This window comes from Panicum virgatum, chromosome 2K, assembly GCF_016808335.1.
Source record: "Panicum virgatum strain AP13 chromosome 2K, P.virgatum_v5, whole genome shotgun sequence".
NCBI lineage: Eukaryota > Viridiplantae > Streptophyta > Magnoliopsida > Poales > Poaceae > Panicum > Panicum virgatum.
In genome coordinates, this window is record NC_053137.1 from 58,540,174 (window position 1) to 58,561,883 (window position 21,710).

Here is a 21,710-nt window from a genome sequence, read left to right on the forward strand (position 1 = left end):
CTCAGTCCCCATATGGAGGGGATTAACCCAACAAAGCCTTAAGATGTTGTATCCCTGTGAAAACACGCACCTACCCACCTAAGTATCTGTATGAAACTCAATACTATAATAAATACTATTCTACAACTATACACCTCTAAGACAGCACACAACTATACACCCTACCTCCTATATGAACCTCCTACCCACAAATCATTTCTCTTATTGAAATACTTTGTTAATTCCTAAAATATTTTTGTTAATTTTTTAAAAATAAAATTGAAGACACTACGAGCACTCGGAAAGAGTCGAGGAATTAAACTTGACAAGTAACCTAACCTAGTGATTTTTGTTTCCTGACTGTTGCTGCGAGGCCTAGTCTTTGTTTAGTTGGAACGCAAAAAAATTTTGCGATGAAATCTTGCTAATTTGAAGTACTAAATGAAGTTTATTTACAAAAGTTTTTGCACAAATGGCTTGTAAATCGCGAGACGAATCCAATGATGCTAATTAATCCATAATTAATCCATGAGTAATAGATGGTTACTGTAGCATCACTGTTGCAAATCATGGATTAAATAGGCTCATTAAATTCGTCTCGCGATTTACAGCCCATCCATGCAAAAAAATTTGTAAATATACTTTATTTAGTACTCCATATATGTGTCCAAACATTCGATGTGATTTTCTTTTTGCCTTTACGAGATTTAGATCGGCTAATGCTCTCTGCCCGCTCGGTCTCTCACAGAAGAAAGTCAAGAAAAAAAACAAGCATATTGCCCTCATTTGTTAGACCATCAGACCCTAAAATAGGCCCAACGTCCCAGCCAGGCCCGGCCCAGAATGAATCCCCCGCCAGCGTGCGCCTTTTTTATTTTTGCATTTTTCAAAAAAAAATTACAGAAATATATTTTTGGATTCAGGTTTTACAAATCTATACCCCTACCGCCCGGCAGGGGGGCGACAGGGGGCCTACCGCCCGGCAGGTGGGCGGTAGGGACCTAGATGTAAATAAAAATAAAATTTTTTTGCGCTGAGGTCCTTGGAGGGAGCCTGCCGCCCCCCTGCCGGGCGGCAGGCCCCCTGCTGCCCCACCAGTTGGCGGCAGGGAGCGGCAGGCTCCCTCCTCAGATATAAAACTCCAACCCTTCCCTCTGCGACCTCATTTTCTGCCCACGAGATCCAGAGAGGGGAGAGCGAGAGAGGAGGGGTGAGGGAGGTAAAAAAACCGACGAAACCCTGTAGGATTTTTGATCCGAACCGCAGGTAACCAATATTTCTCAACTTTGTCATTCCAGATTTTTTTTTATATTTAATTTTATGATTAGTATTTTTTTATTGTTGTAAGCACTTAGGGTTCGGATTAGTGGTTATAATTGAAGGCATAGTATATTTGTAGATATTAGATTAATTAAAATGAAGTCTTTGCACTTCCAGATATGTCGAGCAAAGTAGCATTTCAAGTTCATTACGGTGACTTCTATAGAATTACTCATGATTCCTATGGAGTAAATCTATCAGCATTGGAAAGAAGACAGTGCAGTCTAGACAAACCCGTAGAGAGGAGTTTTGAGTCCATACGGAAATGTCTTCACAAGATGTTCAATGTGAATTCAAAGACCCATTTGCTTACGGTTCATACCTTGACTTCCTGGGAAGCTAATGGGGATTTCTGAGAGTTGACGCATATAAATAGTACGGAAGAATGGCAACATTACATGCACGCAGCTCTTGAAAGTGGGTGGCCTCTCGCAATGGTAATTCAGAATCACCAGAAGACCGGTGATTTAGGTGAAGGGTCGACACACACAACATCTGACTGCAATGAAGAGATGGAAGAGGATAAAGAAGAAGAGAACGTGCAAGCTCCAGAACCAGAACCAAAACCACAAGGTTTAGCAGATGAAGGCGAGCGGATACCTGGAATTGTGGAGGATATGGAGAAAGAAGACCAAGATGCACAAATAATAGAGCAATGTGGGGACTCATTGGACGATGAGCGCTTCCCAGTGCTAGGTGAATGGCGTAAAGAGGGTTTTGGTAATCCAGTGGTACAAGATATTAGATGTCCGGAGTTTGAATACAGAGTGAATGAGGTCATACAAGGGGCAAAGTATCGTACCATTGAGGATGTGAAGGATGTTGTGGAGCTCTGGGTTGTATCTCTAAGGAAGGAATTCAGAGTACTGAAGTCTAGCAGCAAAGAATACGAGGTGAGGTGTGCAGATAGAGATTGTACATGGCGAGTGCATGCATACAAGGGAAAGTTCAAGACACACTGGGAATGTTCAATTGTTACACCACATACTTGTAGAATGACAGGTGTAGTGGGACATCATCGTAATATCACATCAACTTTCGTGGCTAAGAAGATGTATGGGGTGATTCTTGACAAAATGGATTATGAGCCTGCATTGATAATTAGGGACATCGAACAGAATTTCCAGTATGTGATCAGCTATGCAAAGGCTTGGCGGGCTAAACAAAAAGTATTTGAGATGAGGTTTGGCACTTATGAAGCATCATATGACAACCTACCTCGTATGCTTGAAGCAATTGTGCAAAGAAATCCTGGAAGTGCTTTTGATACATACAATTTACCGTGCTTGTCAGGGGGGCCAAGCATTCTGCTGCGAGCTTTCTTCTGCATTGGAGCATGTGTGAGGGCATTCATTTACTGCCTTCCTGTTCTGTGTATTGACGGCACTTTCCTGACAGGGAAATATAAGGGAACAATATTGACGGCAATCGGAATTGATTGCAACAAGCAGATAGTTCCCATCGCCTTTGCCTTTGTTGAGAATGAGAACACAGAAAGCTGGTACTGGTTTCTTGAACGTCTGAAGATTCACGTTGTTGCTGGAAGGCCTAATGTTTGCCTTATCAGTGATAGGCATGCAGGTCTACTTGCAGCTATAAGGCAGCTCCAAGCAGGTAGTCAATTTTCACCTCCTATATGGCCAGATGTTGTCAATAGGTGGTGTGTGAGGCATATGGCTGCTAACTTTTATGAGCGGTTCAAGAATAAGGATCTGATGAATTTGTTCAAGCGATTGTGCACTCAGAATCAACAGAGGAAGTTTGATGCTTTGTGGGTTATAATTGATGACATGAGTGCTGAATTGCTTAAGAGCCAGGCCTCATCATCCAGCAGGAAACGTTCTACATATTCATTAGTTGGACATGCTAAGCCATTTTCACAGTGGATTGATGGTGCACCTAAAGAGAAGTGGTCACTTCTGTATGACACAGATGGGAGACGTTATGGGATCGAGACGACCAACCATGCTGAATGTTACAATATGGTAATGCGTCGTGTTCGTGGATTTCCTCTTGTTGGCATTGTTGAGTTCATCATGTATGGATGCATAAGGTATTTTCGGGAGCGATACACATCAGCCGCTCCCTTACTTAATGATCCAGGAGTGCATTTTTGCAGAAGGGTCAATGAGTACATGGAGAAAAAAGTTGAAAAGGCTCGATTTCACTCAGTCATATCGATGGGCACAAAGGAGCAAAGATTTGAGGTATCATGCAGGGACAGGACCGGACAGGGTGTCCGCAGACAAAGGGTAATTCAAGAAGTTTTGATAACCATTGACGGGAGGGTGTTCTGCCGATGTCAGAAGCCAAAGGTGCATCACTTACCATGCTCCCATGTCATCGCGGTTTGTTCTGTATCTGGGTTAGATGCTGCGTCATATGTTTCTCAATATTTCACAAAAGAAGCCGCAGCACAGACTTGGTGTCATGAGATATACGGCATTGGTAGTCTAGGCCCATTCACTCAAAAAAATCTGCATCCAATTCTCATCCCTGATGCAGCTACGAAGCGGGGCATAGGCCGAAGACAGACACGTCGTATCCGGAACGGAATGGACGAGGCCGAGGCTGGAAAGAAGAAAAAACATTGCAACTTGTGTGGAGCGGACGGTCACACTTACAAGAAGTGCCCACAGCTATCAGTACCCAATGCTGCTGCCGAGGCTGGACCTTCCGGGAATCCGACGGATGGATCGGCTCCACCTACAAGAATTCGCCGCATCTAGTTGTGCATTTATTTGTGTGTACGAAATTAAGTATATTGTGTATGTATTATGTCTAAATGTCTTGTTTAACTAGTTGGCAGTGCGTATTTCTATAGAATTTGGTTGTAATGAACGTAACCTTTAATGTAATATCTTATGTGGTATCTTGTTTAACGTTATATTTATATATCGTTCATTGTATCAAATTGGCTAGCCCCAAATGCTTGGACACATAATGTGACACATAGAAGATAGCTAAATGAGTACACATCCATGATACTGAAGAATCCAAATTATTTCAGTACAGTTTGCTTCACAATCTAGACCGATGAACAATATATGTTACACATTATTTCATGAAATCATCTAGGTAGTCACGCACAGGGGGAGGAACATCATCTCTTGGAGGCCATGGTTTGGGGGGCATGAAATCATCTAAGTCGTGATCCCAGTTAACAGAACTTGGTGTTGGAGGTGGTGCAGTTTGACTTGACGAACCTCTTGACTTTCCCTTTCTCTCTTTTATGGTTCTACTTTCATGTACAGGGGGAGGAACATCAGGTGTTCGAGGCCACGATTTGGGGGGCATAAAGTTATCCATATCGTCATCCCAGTTTACACAACTAGGTGCTCGAGGTGGTGCAGCACGACTTGACGAACCTCCGGTCACGTGTTCTTGCGGAGGCCGAGAACTATGACCCGGAGATCTTTTCCACCTCCTTCGTCTAGTTTGCGGCATAACTCCACCGAAGATACATACCAATTTTTTGAAATTTGGTATCGATTTGTTAATCAACTCCGTGTCCTCGGGGTAATCCTAGCATATAATTACACAATAATTTTACTATTTCGTAAATATGGATTACAAATAACGGACGTGATTAGAACTGAATAAGAGTTACCTTAATGTGCATCTCATACACCTCTGGCCGCATACATATCTTACAAGTAGTTTGTAAGAATCCAATAACATGTTGATGATTCGCTAGTTCACATACCCTCATGTATATCTTCCTACGTTCTAGCAGGTATTCCTTTAAATCTTGCATTGTAATACCTCGAAACAATGTCAAATATTTAAACTCAACTAATTTGGACAACACCATCTCTATCGTACCATCCGCTAACGGATCCAACTTCTTACTGATTACAAGACGTGTCATGATCTCAAGAAACATACTGGATTTTTCTTCGGTCCATGAAAATTCAACAGAATTGGAGGCAGACATTGCCTTATGCTGCAATAACAGTAAGGTACTGTCATACTAAGTTTACTATTCTATATTTCACTATCCAAAATCTAAATCTATTCTAATTCATGATCAAATATTGGTTACCTGCGGTTCGGATCAAAAATCCTGCAGGGCTTCGCCGGTTTTTTTACCTCCCTCACCCCTCCTCTCTCCCTCTCCCCTCTCTGGATCTCGTGGGCAGAAAATGAGGTCGCAGAGGAAAGGGTTGGAGTTTTATATCTGAGGAGGGAGCCTGCCGCCTCCCTGCCGGGCGGCAGGCCCCCTGCCGCCAACTGGTGGGGCGGCAGGGGGCCTGCCGCCCGGCAGGGGGGCGGCAGGCTCCCTCCAAGGACCTCAGCGCAAAAATTTTTTATTTTTATTTACATCTAGGTCCCTACCGCCCACCTGCCGGGCGGTAGGCCCCCTGCCGCCCCCCTGCCGGGCGGTAGGGGTATAGATTTGTAAAACCTGAATCCAAAAATATATTTCTGTAATATTTTTTTTGAAAAATGCAAAAATAAAAAAGGCGCCGCCAGTGTTCTCCTTCCCCCACGGCAGCCATTCTCTCGTGCGATGAACACTCGACGCGCCACCGCAGCCCGCACACGCAAGGCTCTGCAATAATGGCGGGATCTCCCACCGACCACCGGCGACCGCCTTCTCCGGGGGCCGCGGAGATGCGGCGGTCTCGGCCACCCCCGCCACGGTACCTCCGCTCCCACACTCGTTCAGAATTACGTCACCACTTCACCTCGTCAATGCCCCCGGCCGCCTCTTGATGAAAAACTTACTAAAAGATTGGGAGGTTGGCAGGGGAATTCACTGTCTTTTGAGGGGAGATTAACCCTGATGAATTCTTGTCTTAGCAGTATACCAATTTATAGTATATCCTTGTATATGCTACCAAAAACAATTCACAAGAGGTTAGACAAAACAAGAAAACATTTCTTTTGGCAGGGAGGTGGAATAAAAAAGAAATACTATCTAGTGAAATGGACAAAAGCAGCCCGACCAAAAAATAAAGGCGGGTTGGGCATCCAAGATCTCTGGAAATTGAATATCAACCTTCTGTGTAAGTGGTGGTGGAAGTTGGAGGCTTGCCAGGGAATTTGGCAGACAATTGTTATGAAAAAATATGTGAAGGATAAAAATATAGCACAGCTGAAAGTAAAGCCAGTGAACTCGCCGGTCTGGAACGGTCTGTTGAAAATAAAGGACATTTATCTGAAAGGAAGAGTAATGTGTGTGGGAAATGGACAGTTTACTGATTTTTGGAGGGATTCTTGGTGTGGCAAGATCTCTCTCAAAGAGAAATTCCCAGATTTATTTGACATATGTAATGAGACTACAGGGTCACTAGCCCTTTTTGCAAATAGAGGTTGGAACCTGTCATTTAGAAGATGGCTAGATGAGAGACAACAGGAGAGTGTGAGAAAACTGAGGGATATGTTGGCTCCCTGTGCATTGTCAAGTGAAAGAGACTATCCCAAGTGGCTGGGTGAAAGAGATGGTAAATTCTCAGTCAAATCCCAATATGCTCCTCTATGGGCAGCTGATACTGAAGATAAAAATAAAAATCTTTGGAAGGCAAAAATCCCTCTGAAAATTAAAGTATTTATGTGGCTAGTGAAGTCTAATGCTATTCTCACTAAGGACAATTTGTCCAAAAAAGGGTGGCAGGGGGATCAAACTTTCTCCTTTTGCAGTACTCCAGAAACTATTGAGCATCTTTTCTTTGGTTGTGCAATGGCCAGATACTGTTGGAGTCTAGTTTCTATTGTAATTGGAGCTGACTGTAGACCATCCTTCTTCTCACAATTTTGGGTGTGGGCTGCTAAATACATGCCTCATCGTAAAAAGATTTTCATGGTCGGTCTGGCAGCCATTTGTTGGGCTTTATGGAGAACAAGAAACTCTATTTGTTTTGAAGATAAGAAATGTCGATCTCCTACTGAGATCATCTGCTTGGCATCATCTTTTCTCTCTTATTGGGTAGGATTGCAAAAGCCCCAAGGCAAGTTGGAGCTGATGATGGGTGCTGAAGCTCTAAAAAACACTGCTCTGTCCTTCCACCCACAGGAAGCTCCCCCTGAAGATGCGGGTTTGGTTCTTCTTCGGTAGACGCGAGCTGGCTTCCCTCTTTCTGCAGGAGATAGTTTCAGTACTTTTTGCCCTCTACATTCCCGGCTGGTGGTAGTCTTTATTGGCTTAGTGAGATAGTTTCGGTACTTTTTGCCCTCTACATTCCCGGCTGGTGGTAGTCTTTGTTGGTTTAGTTTTTAGTCTTGTTTCGGTTTGGGTGGCTGTGTCCCCCGCTTGGTAGACTCTGGCTCCTTAGCCTTTTGGTCGGGCCAGCAATCTGCTGGTTACTCCATTCCTTTTCTTTGCAGAACCTATAAACTGGTACTTCTGTAATTTCGTTACTTCTTGAAGTAATGAAGTTCGGGCGCGGCCCTTGGTGGAAAAAAAATGCCCCCGGCCGCGCCGTGGGTCCGGCTCGGGCTCACCCGCGCTTGTCCTCGTACCCCCATTTTGTATTTTTGCCCCGTGCGCCCGTGCCTGCGGGCTCGCGTCATCAAGCTCTGATTTCTTATATCGAGCTGGCTAGTACCAGCTTAATTCCTGATATGCGTCACGGCTCGCCGTAGCTGTAACTCGGAATCATTTTTGGTTCATCGCAGGGACTCATCAGCCGGTTCGGTAAGTCGAACAAGAGGACGATTCAGATACTCAAGGATGTCAGCGGCATCATCAAACCATCGAGGTACATTAATATATCCTCATAACTCGGTTGTGTTTGGAGTAAATTACCTACTGTTAGTCTTTTTCCTGGTTGTGTTGGTAGTCAATCTATCCAAGGGCTTTCTCTCCGTGGCTCAGAAAAAGGGACCCATAGCTAACCTGAACTTCAGCCTTCCCCTTTGCCCAGTAAAAAGAATTGATGCATACTGCTTATTCAGATTTTCGGTGGCCAAATCAGCTCTGCTTTACTTTGTGAATCTTATACCTGCTACATGTATATATCTGAAGTGATTTCTTCTAATAGCCATCAAAATGGTTATTTTACAGTTTCTGATAGAGAGTAGAACAGTATTTCTGTTTGTTTCAACTATTTTTTGGTATTAAACTACTATGTCAGGATGTTGTTTCGGACTGAAAGGCTTTGATGTTGTTGTAAAATACTATGTCAGGATGACACTTCTTCTGGGGCCTCCATCATCTGGGAAAAGCACACTTATGCAAGCACTAACTGGGAAGCCTGCTAAGAATCTCAAGGTTGCACATTTATTCTTAGATGTAGCTTCTTCTTGTTATGCAAGCATAGCTTATGCCACATCACCCATTTGCTACTACAGGTGTCTGGGAAAATCACATACTGCGGCCATGAGTTTTCAGAGTTCTATCCTGAGAGGACTAGTGCATATGTCAGTCAGTATGATCTACACAATGGAGAAATGACCGTAAGAGAGACAATGGACTTCTCCAGAAGATGTCTAGGCATTGGTGCCAGATATGATATGTTTGTTAAGGGTATTATAGTCATTGTACTTTAGTCTAGGGTTTGGGGTGTCTCATGTACTCTATATATATTGCCCTTTGGGCCTCTATCAATACAACAAGCCTCCATTTGTAACATGGTATCACAGCCATCGTTCTGATCCGGCCGACCACCCTCGTCGTCGCCGCTGCGCTGCCCCTGGGAGCTTCGTCTTGCTCCTGGGGGCGGCATCCTCCAGACCCAAACCCATTTTTTTTTTGTTATTGAGTCATAGCAGCAGCAGCAGCAGCAGCAAAGATCCGTCCAGTCGCGGGAGGGGAGTAGCAGCCCCTGCCCGTCGTGGATCCGTCCCCATCCGCCATCGATCCGCTCGCGGGAGGGGAGCAGCAGCCCCTCCCCCTCATGGATCTGGCGCCGCCGTCCTCTGTCCGCCGCCCATCGCGGCGGATCCATCTGCGCCGTCGCGCGGCGCTCGTCCGCGCCGTCGTGGCCTCCTCTTCAGCCGCTCGTCGTCGATTTGCTCGCGGGAGGGGAGCAGCAAGCCCTGCCCGTCGCTGATCCGGCCGCCCCCGCCTCCTCTACCGGCCATCTTCGTCGCCGCCCGTCGCGGCCTCCTGCACCGCCATCGCGGCCTCCTTCTGCGCCGCCCGTCGCGGCTCGTCCCCACCATCTGCCCGCGTCCGCCCGTCGGGAGCAGCGGCCGCCGGCTTGTGCAGCCGCCATCTTCAGTCCGCGGCGTCCGTCCAGCGCCGCCCGTCCGCCCGCCGTCGGGGCTTCTCCGCCCCGCCTCCATCTCCGCTCGTCCGGTCGCCGGAAGGGGGGTGCTGCAGCAGCTGCCCGTCGTCGATCTGCTCACGGACTCCCCGTCGTTCGTCCGCCTGTCCCCGCCGGCTCGTCCTCGTGCCGTCCGCCCTCCTCTATTCTCTCTGTTTGCAGAGGACCAGCTGCAGTTCATCCCCTGCCGCCGCCCTTCCTCTTGCTGCTTGTTGCCACTTCTCAGGAGAAGGGGCTCGTCCCTCTGCTCCTGTCCGCTCGGATTGGGGGCAGCAGAGGCCCGTCGCCCTGCTTCTCCCCCAGTCCCCCGTCATCGTGCTGTGCGGTGCGGTGCTCTGTTCTGCTACTTGCTGCTACTGCTGCTGGAGGCCCGTTCTGAAATTGATCTCGCACATGCAGCTGCTGGTAGTATTGCTTTGCTTCGTTGCACTTGCATCTGCATCCACGCCAATCCAAGTCCAATTTTGTTGCTCTGTAATTCTGCTGCTGTTGGTGTCCATCTACTGCAATTCATATTTTGCTTGTGCTTGCTGCTGTCATCTGCTGCTGCCTTGAGTCCTTTTTTTTCTTCAGTATATTCAGTCCACATGTGTGATGTGTCCATCCATATCAGCTGCTAGCAGTCCTTGCTTGATGCTTAAATGTGTTCTTTGCTGCAGTGAATCATATCCCAGCTGCATGCTTCTGCTAGCATATCAATCTTTGTCATGTTCTGTTGCCCAACCAAGTTCACAAATTCGTTCAATTCGTCGAAGCCGTGTATGTCCACAATTCCATTGTCAGATCAGCCATTATCTTTGTTTTATTTTATGGTTAGTTGAATCCCGTCGATTTGCTAACCGATGTCGTCATTGTTGGTGCGACCTTTTCCCTCTTGGTCCCTTTCGGAGCCGTTTTGCTCCACATCTTGATCAATGGCCATTTATTTGTCGTCATCATCATCATGTCATCTCGCTGCCTGCCGTCTTGCAGCAGTGAACTCTCTCCTCTCCGTTTGGCTGGTTTGACACATCTCAAGTTATTGTCAAGTTCAAGTCTCCAAAGCAAGGATCGTGTTTGAGGAGTTGATGTACTGGTTTGTGAAGACTCGGGCTATTCGCTGAAGTACGGTTGTGAAGGCGATACCCGCTTGTGGAGGAGATCTTTTTCTACATCGACATATTCAAGAGTTGCACGCTTCGACGACATCTTTGATTTTGGACTTCGGATGTATCTTGTATCAATTTCATGTTTATGTTTGAGTCTAGTGCTTAGTACCAACTCTCCAAATGCAACGACATTGCATTCACGTTGCATTTGAGAGGGGGTGTTAAGGGTATTATAGTCACTATATATGTGTCAAGGGTAGTTTAGTCACTTCGCATATTCTAGGGTTTGGGGTGTCTCATGTACTCTATATATATTGCCCTTTGGGCCTCTATCAATACAACAAGCCTCCATTTGTAACAATGTTATCAGAATTGGCGAGACGGGAACGGAATGCTGGTATTAAGCCTGCCCCTGAAATTGATGCTTTCATGAAAGCAACCGCGGTTGAAGGAAAGGAAACCAACGTTATGACAGATATTACTCTCAAGGTGAGTTCCCGTAACATTCTGCAAGTCAAAATAAAATTGTTTAGGCCTTCTGATTTCAAATTAACCATTTGTTTATCTTACTACTCGTATGAAGAAAGTCTTGCGAAAATATGTTCTCTTAGTTTAGCCCACTTTTAATAACAGGAGGTAGACATACTCTGTGACAGTTACACAAAATTGAATCTCAATAGTTGCCCATGGTTTATCCTTGCTGATTGAGTTTATAAATCTCTGCAGATTCTTGGACTTGACATTTGTGCTGATATTATTGTTGGCGATGAGATGCAAAGAGGAATTTCTGGTGGGCAAAAGAAACGTGTAAAAACCGGTATGTCTGCATCATGCCATTTTAATATGAAAGAAAGATTTGCAATTTATCCATGAAACTCTAAAAATTATTCACTACCTGTTTTACCATAAGCACTACATGTTCAATCATAATCACTACAACTGTGATATGAAGGGTTTTCCACGAATCGCAGCATAAGCATCCGTTATGTTCTAAATTACAGCTTTTCAGAGTCTCATGTTTATTGTTCTTTTCTCCAGTGGCAGAGCTAGGATTTTAGCCCATTATGATCTAGTTACAGACATGGAACCCTATGACTCTACTCCTCCCATTTTTTGCTTGATCGGTGACTTAAATCACTACCTTAACTTGGTCTAAATAAAACTACGGGATGGGTTTACATGATGACTCAGTCACCGGCTTCCTCTATTATTTACTGCTAAATAGTTTGTTCTGTGTTTTATTCATGACAAGGAACCCTGATGTTAACTTTCTTGGACTTCAATGATTGCTTTCTATGTGATATTCATCACAAGGACCCTGCTGTTAACTTTTGCGATCTTCAATAATTGTTTGGCTGTAGGTGAGATGCTAACTGGACCTGCAAAGGCTTTGTTCATGGATGAAATATCTACTGGGCTTGATAGTTCCAGCACATTTCAGATTGTCAAATACATCAGGCAGATGGTTCATGTGATGAATTATACAGTAATGATCTCCCTTCTCCAGCCTCCACCTGAGACCTACAATCTATTTGGTGATATCATTTTACTATCAGAAGGTTACATAGTCTACCATGGGCCACGGGAAAACATCCTCGAATTCTTTGAGAGTGCTGGTTTCCGGTGCCCTGAACGGAAAGGAGTGGCAGACTTCCTTCAAGAGGTGACTTCCAGGAAAGATCAGCAGCAGTATTGGTTCCACGACCAGGAACATTATCGTTATGTGTCAGTCCCAGAGTTTGCGCAACATTTGAAGACATTCCATGTTGGCCAGAAGCTCCAACAAGAGTTGCAAGTTCCTTACGACAAATCTAAAACACATCCTGCTGCTTTGACTACCACGAAGTATGGATTATCTAGCTGGGAGTCTCTCAAGGCAGTCTTGTCCAGAGAATGGTTGCTGATGAGGCGCAACTCCTTCCTCTACATATTCAAGGCTTTTGAATTGTCTTTCCTGGCATTCTTAACGATGACAGTGTTTTTCAGAACAAAGATGCCCAGTGGAAAGTTTTCTGATAGCGTCAAATTTAATGGCGCTTTGACTTCTTCTTTGATCACAATCATGTTCATTGGATTTCCTGAGTTGAACATGATCATTAAGAAGCTACCCGTATTCTATAAACAGAGAGACTACTTGTTCTTTCCAGCATGGACCTTTGGACTTGCAACCATTATTTTAAAGATTCCATTTTCATTCCTGGAGTCAATTACGTGGACAACTGTTACATATTATGTTATAGGCTTTGCTCCTGCTCCAGGAAGGTAGATGTTCTTTTCAGTTCACACAGTTTTACTTGTATAGTTCTATATGTTTGCACAACTACAGCACCAGCACCGACAACAAACAAAGCCTTTTACTTCCGAGCATTCCAGTGTAGGCTAGATTTGAAACCCTACGTGAATCACCAAAATAAAATAAAGTGCAAAAAAACTAAAAGAGGTATTAGTAAAGTAATAATAGTATTCCGCATAATGAAATTTTGTATCAGTTTTTTCATCTGACATGTTCCTCTGTGTACTGATTTCAGGTTCTTCAGCCAGTTTCTAGCCTACTTTTTAACCCACCAGATGGCTGTGTCCCTGTTTCGGTTGCTAGGCGCACTTTTGAAGACAATGGTTGTGGCTAATACATTTGGCATGTTTTCACTGCTTCTTGTTTTCTTGTTTGGAGGGTTTCTCATCCCCAGACGTAAGTGTCTTCTTCTCAAAAAGAAGTATGCCATAGTGGAGAATCAAATTTTCTCACCATGGCTAGTAGGTCTCCACAGCTTTTGTTTTCTATAAACAAAATGATGCTGCTGAAGTGTTGTTGAAACTTTTTTTTCAAGGACTACTGTTTCTTACTGTGCCTCTTAATACTTATGTGTACAGAGACCATTAAATCATGGTGGATTTGGGGCTACTGGACATCTCCCATGATGTACAGTAATAACGCTATATCGGTCAGTGAATTCCTTTCCACTAGATGGGCCGGCGTAAGTTTTTTTGTTTACACACACAAAAGAGGATTTTCTAAGTATGATACTTTCTTTATATTAGGTACAGACAAAGCAATTGGTGTCCTCCAAGATAGATACTTTATTCAGAGATGTCATGCCTAGTTGTCAATAATTTGAAGAAAAGAAATCATGTCTATCTTGTTTTTTCTACTATAGTTTCTAGGTTGTTGATATGCTTGATTATTTGCATGGAGGAATGTATTGAACTAATATAGCATTTAACTGCAGCCGAACACTGAAGCAAACATTGATGCACCAACAATAGGGAAGGCTATTCTGAAAATTAAAGGCTCCTTTGGTAGTCAATGGGGGTACTGGCTTTCGATCGGTGCCATTGTAGGATATATTATTCTTTTCAACATTCTTTTCCTTTGCGCTCTTACATTCTTGAGCGGTAAGCTTCTTTCTTATTTCTGGAACTGTCACTAGCTTGATGCCTATCAGCCTATGTGAAGCACTTATGAACTATATATCCTACAGCTAGTGGCGGTTCATCAAATGCTGTAATATCTGATGATGATGATGAAAAGAAGTCAGCGGATCAAGAAGAAATGTCCCAGGTGACCCACCGTAAGAAAGCAGCAAATGCATCCCTTTGTGCTTTTTGATCTTTATTGCTTTGCTAGTTTTATTTTCAGTATGGCCCATTCGGATTGCAATTCTACAAGAAGTTTAGAGGAAAAGAACACTCTTGATGTTTTGTTTCATATGACATTCCTATGAGAATCCTATATTCAAAGAGGCTGTGAATAATTAAATATCTTGATTCCCACAACTCGCACTAACATGCAAGTGTCATGATTCATGAAGCATGTCCTTTTGTTTCTGTCAATATTTTTCATATATTTATCTACATCTAGCATCTCATAATCTACCCTCATGTCAGGTGCAGATGAACCAGCAAATAGGAGAACCCAGACAGGAATGATCTTGCCGTTCCAGCCACTTTCACTTTCTTTCAACCACATGAACTACTATGTTGATATGCCTGTTGTAAGTTGATCTTCTAAAATGAATGTTTCAAGTTTTGACATAACCAAATCAGGACAAATTGATCAAACACATCATAGTTAGAACAGAAACTCTCTTTATCAATGACAATCTTTTCTTCTATTAGGTGCTGCCTCTGAGTCATGTGATAATAATCTTATGAACTAAGCCATTACCTTTACTAAAATCAGTTAATGCAATTCATCATATACTAACATATGGTACTTTTTTTTTGGCTTTGTAGGCAATGAAAGAACAAGGTTTCACCGAAAGCCGCCTTCAATTGCTATCTGATATTAGTGGCGCATTCAGACCAGGTGTTCTGACTGCACTAGTTGGTGTCAGTGGAGCTGGAAAGACCACTCTAATGGATGTATTGGCTGGAAGAAAGACAGGTGGGACTATTGAGGGAAATATAAGGCTTTCTGGTTACCCTAAGAAACAGGAAACTTTTGCTCGCATCAGTGGTTATTGTGAACAAACTGATATCCATTCACCAAATGTTACTGTGTACGAATCACTCATTTATTCTGCTTGGTTGCGCCTTTCTTCAGATGTTGATGAGAATACTAGAAAGGTATGCATTTTTCTTTTTTTTTTCCTTCTGTATTCTATGTGCTTATGCCTTGATGCTGCTAAAGAAAATTAGTGATTGTATCTTTTGGTGTTAAATATTGCCCATTAACTGACTGTACACGCATCAATCCAAGGATGTATTTTTTATGTGAAGAAAGAGGTGTACAGAGATCATTGAAACAAAAAGTAACTGGTGCTAAAAATAGTTTGACACATAACTAACCAACCCTGACTTATCAAATACATTCTTTCAAACCTGAGCCTAGAAGGGGTTAATCTTTGGTCTTTCTAGTGCTGATATATCAATAGAACTAGTTTTTATGGCACATCTTGAATCCATATTGTTATTTTCCTTTTCTATGTACTTCAATACATATATTAGTTACTATACCGTTGTGCTTGTATTACTTGGTTTTATTCAAATTTGCAAAATGCCTGCTTTGAAGACATGTTTCAAAAGAAAAGTTTGAGAATTTCCATACTGATAAAATTAATTTCAATGTAGATGTTTGTAGAGGAAGTGATGTCACTAGTTGAGCTTGATGTATTGCGAGATGCTATGGTTGGTCTCCCTGGTGTTAGTGGGTTATCAATTGAACAAAGGAAGAGACTGATGATTGCTGTGGAACTAGTAGCAAACCCTTCGATTATATTCATGGATGAGCCAACTTCTGGCCTTGATGCTAGAGCTGCAGCAATTGTCATGCGTACAGTAAGAAATACAGTTAATACTGGGCGAACCGTGGTTTGCACGATCCATCAGCCCAGCATTGATATCTTTGAAGCTTTTGACGAGGTTCTTACATTACTCATATTTTTCATCTCTGATACCATCTCTTCATTTTTGAACTCTGCAAAAATATACTGAAAAATGGTTACATTTTTCAGCTTCTATTGCTGAAAAGAGGAGGCCATGTCATATATGCTGGCCAGCTTGGTGTCCAATCTCGCATACTTGTCGAATATTTCGAGGTGAATTGTCTTTTATGTTTTATTTCAGTTTGTGGTAACCCAATTCAAACATTCCATATGGCTAATTGCAGCAATTCTTCTAGGTAGGTTCAGAAAATAGAAAATGAAAAGAAGTTGTAGTCGCATTAACTCTACATTTTGTTTGGGAATAGCAAATATTGTACTATACCGTTTGAAAGTCTTTTACACCACTACTCCATTGGTGTGTCTACAGTATGTAAATCATTTATACTAGTGAAGTCTAGTGACGTGCTGTCGACATTTCATGTACAAAAACTAACTTCAAATCCTGAAAAGTATGTTCACAATTTGAGGTAAATTATTTTACATGCCATTTCAGGAATTAACTAGAAGTAAAGTCACTCATAATTATGTATGATATACCGTGTTTTTTCTTCTATATAATGCAACGATATGCAGCTCTCCTGCATATTTGAGAAAAAAAAATATATACAGCGTATGGAGGTTACTTGATCTTGAGGTGAGGCAACAAAAAGGAGACCTTTAATCTATAGCATTCTTCTGCTGGCAATTCCAGGTGTTCCAAAAATTACAGAAGGATACAATCCAGCAACATGGATGCTGGATGTCAGCTCTCCTCTAGCTGAGGCTCGCATGAATGTTGATTTTGCTGATATTTATGCAAATTCTTCTCTGTACCGGTAAATATATGCACTATGTTTTTGTTGTAGCAGTTTTTTGTTTGGTAAATTTGTTTCTTTCTTTTCTATGCTGGTTAGAGTTTTAGTTATTCGAATCTTAAACAAACAAAACATCAATGTTCTTCTTCTTACATTTTATAATGGATATGTTCAGGGCCAATCAAGAACTTATTAAAGAGTTGAGCATTCCACCACCTGGATACCAGGATCTCTCATTCCCGACTAAATATGCCCAGAATTTCCTAAATCAATGTATGGCAAATACATGGAAGCAATATCGATCTTATTGGAAGAATCCACCCTACAATGCCATGCGCTATCTTATGACAGCTCTCTATGGTGTTGTGTTCGGCACAGTCTTTTGGCGCATGGGAAAGAATGTGTATGATCCTAACTACTCTTTATTATGATTTTTCATTTTTGTAAATGTCATTCTTTTTGTTCTAATTGTAATCAATCCGTGGGTTAGTGTCAGATTGGATTCTGGATTCATCTGCTTTTTCCGTATATTTATACAGAGAAACACAGCAGGACCTGAACAGTCTACTCGGAGCCACCTATGCTTGTATTTTCTTCCTTGGAGCTGCAAATTTGCTCACAGCTACTCCGGTTTTTTCTATTGAAAGGACAGTCTTCTACCGTGAAAAGGCTGCTGGGATGTTCTCTCCATTGTCCTATGCATTTGCCCTGGTAATTTCTAAATACCTTATGTTGTCATGTATTAACTGATATACGATGACCCGAGCATGTATTAGTCTTGTCCAAATAGAATCGCTTGTTACCCAGGACCAAGTAAACTTAAACGAGCACATTCATTTCTTTTTCGCTATTGTCTAGTTATTTTCTCTGTTATTTTTGAACCTTTGCATACACGAATTGTCTACTAAAACTTCTCTATTGAAACTAATTGATGTGGACAGACAGCCGTGGAGTTTCTCTACTGCATAGCTCAGGGTATTCTTTATACAATCCCTATCTACACTATGGTTGGCTATGATTGGAAGGCAGACAAGTTTTTCTACTTCCTGTTCTTCATCACCGCAAGCTTCCTCTACTTCTCGATGTTTGGTGCAATGCTAATTGCCTGCACTCCTTCCCAAATACTCGCAAGTATTCTTGTTTCAATCATTCTCACATGTTGGAACATTTTTGCCAGATTCCTCATAACCCGACCGGTAGGCATCTCTGCAAACCCTGGCATTACACTACACCAATCTTCATGGACGCATGGTACCAACTGGTTCCCTGAGCTGCCAATCTAATTCCTGAAACTCTCTCTCTCTTGCAGGCATTGCCTGTCTGGTGGCGATGGTTCTACTGGACTGACCCGGTGGCCTGGACCATCTATGGCGTTATTGCATCACAGTTTGGCGACATAAACCGCACGGTTACAGTTCCTGGTAACCCTGATAAAATAGTGAAGGAAATTCTGAGAGAAACTTATGGCATGAAGCATGACTTCATCGGCTACGTCGTGCTGGCGCACTTTGGCTACATCCTCCTGTTCCTCTTCCTCTTCGCGTACGGCACCAAGACAACTTCCAGAAACGGTAGATGGTTACCAGCAGGTGTTTAAAGCTTTGCTACGTATTGGATGTAACATGTAATTACCCAGGGTACTCAATCGCAGTGTATTTTCGCCCTTTTTGAATTGTATTTTCGCCCTTTTTGAATGTAAACCTACTTTCCGGATCACAATTTCCGCAAATCTTGATTTTTTTTCTCCCGGTGTCATTCTTTTCCTCTACTAGTAGGGTGCACGTGTGACACGCACGCGTATAAAAAATATTTATAATATAAAAATTATAATCGGTTTTTATAATATCCTCTGATGGAGATATAGGGATCCTAGCTAGCAAAGACAAAAACAAGTGGAATGCTCACCGCAATCGTTAGCCCTTGCCCCTTGATCTGACCCTTTTACGGCCTAGCGATGTAGTATTAGTACATCAGCAAGAGGGCCATCATGCATGGTCCATTTGGTCAGAAGAGACTGATTCTCTCCAGAATGGCTGCCGAGGCCGCCGTCCCCTGGCAGCTATCAAGATGAGAACGTAGTCTTGACAGCTCAAAGAAAAAGCAAGGAACCACCAGGACTTAAGGCCATCACGCGTACGCGCATGCACGAGCTCACCACGCCCCTGGCCTCCTCTCCTACCGAAGGTGCACGCATCGGAGCCAAGAAGTAGCCGACGGCGATGTGGTCGCCGTGGGTCCGTCGGAGCCAAGCCTCCTGGCGGCTCACGCAGTCGCCGTCCTTTTCCGCACCCACCGGTGTCGTCGCCGACCGGCAAGGACTACCAGGGCATCAGCGCCGTCGTCCTCGACTCGCGGCGCCGGCTCACCCGGCAAGATCGTCCTGCACCGCGCTCGGTCGGCGTCCAGGCTGCAAACGTGCAAGTCGTTCGCGGCGGCAGCCACGGCAGGGGAGCGCCGCGTCGTGCTCTATTTCACCTCCCTCCTCACCGTGCGCGGCACCTTCGAGGACTGCCGCACCTTGCGCACCATCCTCCGGGGCCTCCGCGTCGCCGTCGATGAGCGGGACGTGTCCATGGACGCTGCCTACCTCGCCGAGCTCCGTGTGCTGATGCGGCGGGACCGCCCACCCCTGCCGCAGCTCTTCGTCAGTGGCAGGCTCGCATCGTGCGGCAGATCTCGGTTTGCTGACGAACCAGATCCCTGCGAATGAACCAAAATCAAATGAAGATACCCAGAGACGCTAGAGTTATGGTAGAGTAGGTAACTATTCTATATGGAAAGGTCCGCTATAAAGTATTTTAGGAAACCATGATACAAGAAAATGAATGCACATTGACGATAGGTGTTGACGCGTCCAGAATTTTGGAAACAATTTTAGGCGGGCCTGGAAACCATTTTTTGGGGGCTTCCGAGCTAAATATGGAAAGTATTTTGGGTATAGGTGGGTGGGTAAGCAAAAACTTTGGTGAAAAAAGAAGCACTAAAATGGCAGAAGTATTTTGCAACATACAGTTTTTTCTTGTCTCAGAAAACTTTCTCCCACCATAGACCTGACAAGCGGGGACTTTGTGAGGGGTACATGGATGGTTTATAGATGAAATGTGTTTTCAATTATTTTGATTCTTTATAGTGTAGATAAATAGATTTCGAAGACCACTTTTAAGACTACAGGAGGAAGCACGAATTCAGTTTGTTTCAACCGGAAAAAGGTCGCATACTTTACTTCATCAAGTACTGTACAACTCCAATCACTCAAGTTAGGTTGTGTTTAGTTCGCGAAAAAATTTAAATTTTGGTACTGTAGCACATTTCGTTGTTATTTAATAATTAATGTCCAATCATGAACTAATTAAGCTTAAAATATTCATCTCTGTTATCTCGTATGAAACAGTTATACTGTATAATTAGTTATTTTTTTAACAACATTTAATGCTCCATACATATGTTCAAAGATTCAATGTGACACTAGGAAATGTTTTGGGAACTAAACAAGACCTAAGAATAGAGTCTATACATACATCCTCTCAAGTAGGAACATTTGTGCCGATTCGAACTAACAGCATCTAAACAGAGGGAAGTGGCAACCGAGGGCCTATCTGCATACAAAGTTTCTTTTACTTTAGAAAATGCACGACAAGTTTATAAAATGCTGTGACTTTGAAAATCTAATGACTGTTTGGATGTAATAATAACAAGGGTGTGTTTAGTTCGAGAAATTTTTTGCGTTTTGACACTGACATTTTCATTGTTATTTGGTAATTAATGTTCAATTATGAACTAATTAGACTTAAAAGATTCGTCTTGTACTAATCAGTTAGACTGTGTAATTAGTTATTTTTTCTAACTACATTTAATGCTCTATGCATGTGTCCAAAATTCGATGTGACGGGTATTATAGAAAAAAAATTGGAAACTAAACAGGGCCCAAGTTTCTTTACTAGCCCTGGTCTTCTTCTCTTTTAGTTTGGAAAGCGCACACTGGCCTAGCCCCCTCTATTCTAAATCAATGTACTGCACTGCACAGCTCTGTGAGGAATGTTGAGTACTCTATCCTGCTTGTGATGAGTGAATTGGCAACCGTGCGGTGTGATCGTGCGCTTGGTCTTTGGATTGCAGGTACACGGGCGTCGAGTGTCGACGGGGAGCTGCCGTGGAGGTGCTGTGGCCGATGGACCGTGCGGTGGACGGCGGTGAAGGGCAGCCGGGACCGGAGCTCAGACCGGGCGGCAGCTGTGGCGTCCACTCCTGGATCGAGGGCGCAAGCGGCGACGGAAGGCGGGTTTCTTGGTTTGCGCCACAAAACCAAGGAGGCGGACGGCGGTTGAAGACGCCAAGTCGTGGAGGCACGGGCGTCGTTCTCGGGACTGACGGAGGCGACGGGCGTCGACGGCGTCTAGGGCCTCGCTGCGGGCGAGGAGGTGACGGGCGTCGGGCGGCATCTAGGGCTGTCAGAAGGCCGAGGCGGGAACGGCGTCTAGGGCCACGGCGCGGAGGCGGGAATCTTCCCGCGCGTGAGGTTTTGGCGGTTTTCTCAAAACCGGCCATCTACCCGGGTTTCGCGGACCCTCCAAAACCGCGGACTGGATCTTCATCAAGACGGCGGCATCGCGGAGAAGACTTCGTTTCGAAGAAAGAACCTCGGCCGTCGGATGAGATCGTGTACAGGGGGTGCTGCAGGCCAACCGGTCCCTGGGGTATAAATACCCCTTCACTTGTGTTAGGTTAACAACGGCTTTTGTAATCTGTTCGTGGACTCTCTGTTTCTCCATGCCGCCGCCCCTGCGTCTCCCTCCCCCTGTTCTTCTCGTTTGAGTTGATTTTTATCCATGGATTGTTGAAACCTTGTAAGGGATTTGATTGGGAAAGGAGGCCCTATCCTCCTCGTGCCCTCTGGGCTTTTGATTCGATTCAATCCCCTGGTTTTGTGCCTTG

General features: G+C 43.9%; 1 protein-coding gene across 1 annotated transcript; it reads left to right on the forward strand.

Moving 5' to 3' along the window:
* Positions 1 to 5,819: 5,819 nt before the first annotated feature.
* LOC120695511 (ABC transporter G family member 43-like) lies at positions 5,820 to 18,522 on the forward strand (the record flags this gene model as incomplete). Its single annotated transcript, XM_039978740.1, has 20 exons — positions 5,820 to 5,945; positions 7,921 to 8,003; positions 8,431 to 8,515; positions 8,596 to 8,763; positions 10,946 to 11,089; positions 11,327 to 11,417; positions 11,962 to 12,862; positions 13,129 to 13,289; positions 13,472 to 13,575; positions 13,828 to 13,993; positions 14,080 to 14,169; positions 14,486 to 14,592; positions 14,834 to 15,166; positions 15,671 to 15,961; positions 16,054 to 16,137; positions 16,666 to 16,799; positions 16,954 to 17,181; positions 17,318 to 17,489; positions 17,720 to 17,974; positions 18,088 to 18,522. Coding segments are annotated over 20 exons (4,011 nt in total), but the record flags the coding sequence as incomplete, so codon positions are not given.
* Positions 18,523 to 21,710: the final 3,188 nt, after the last annotated feature.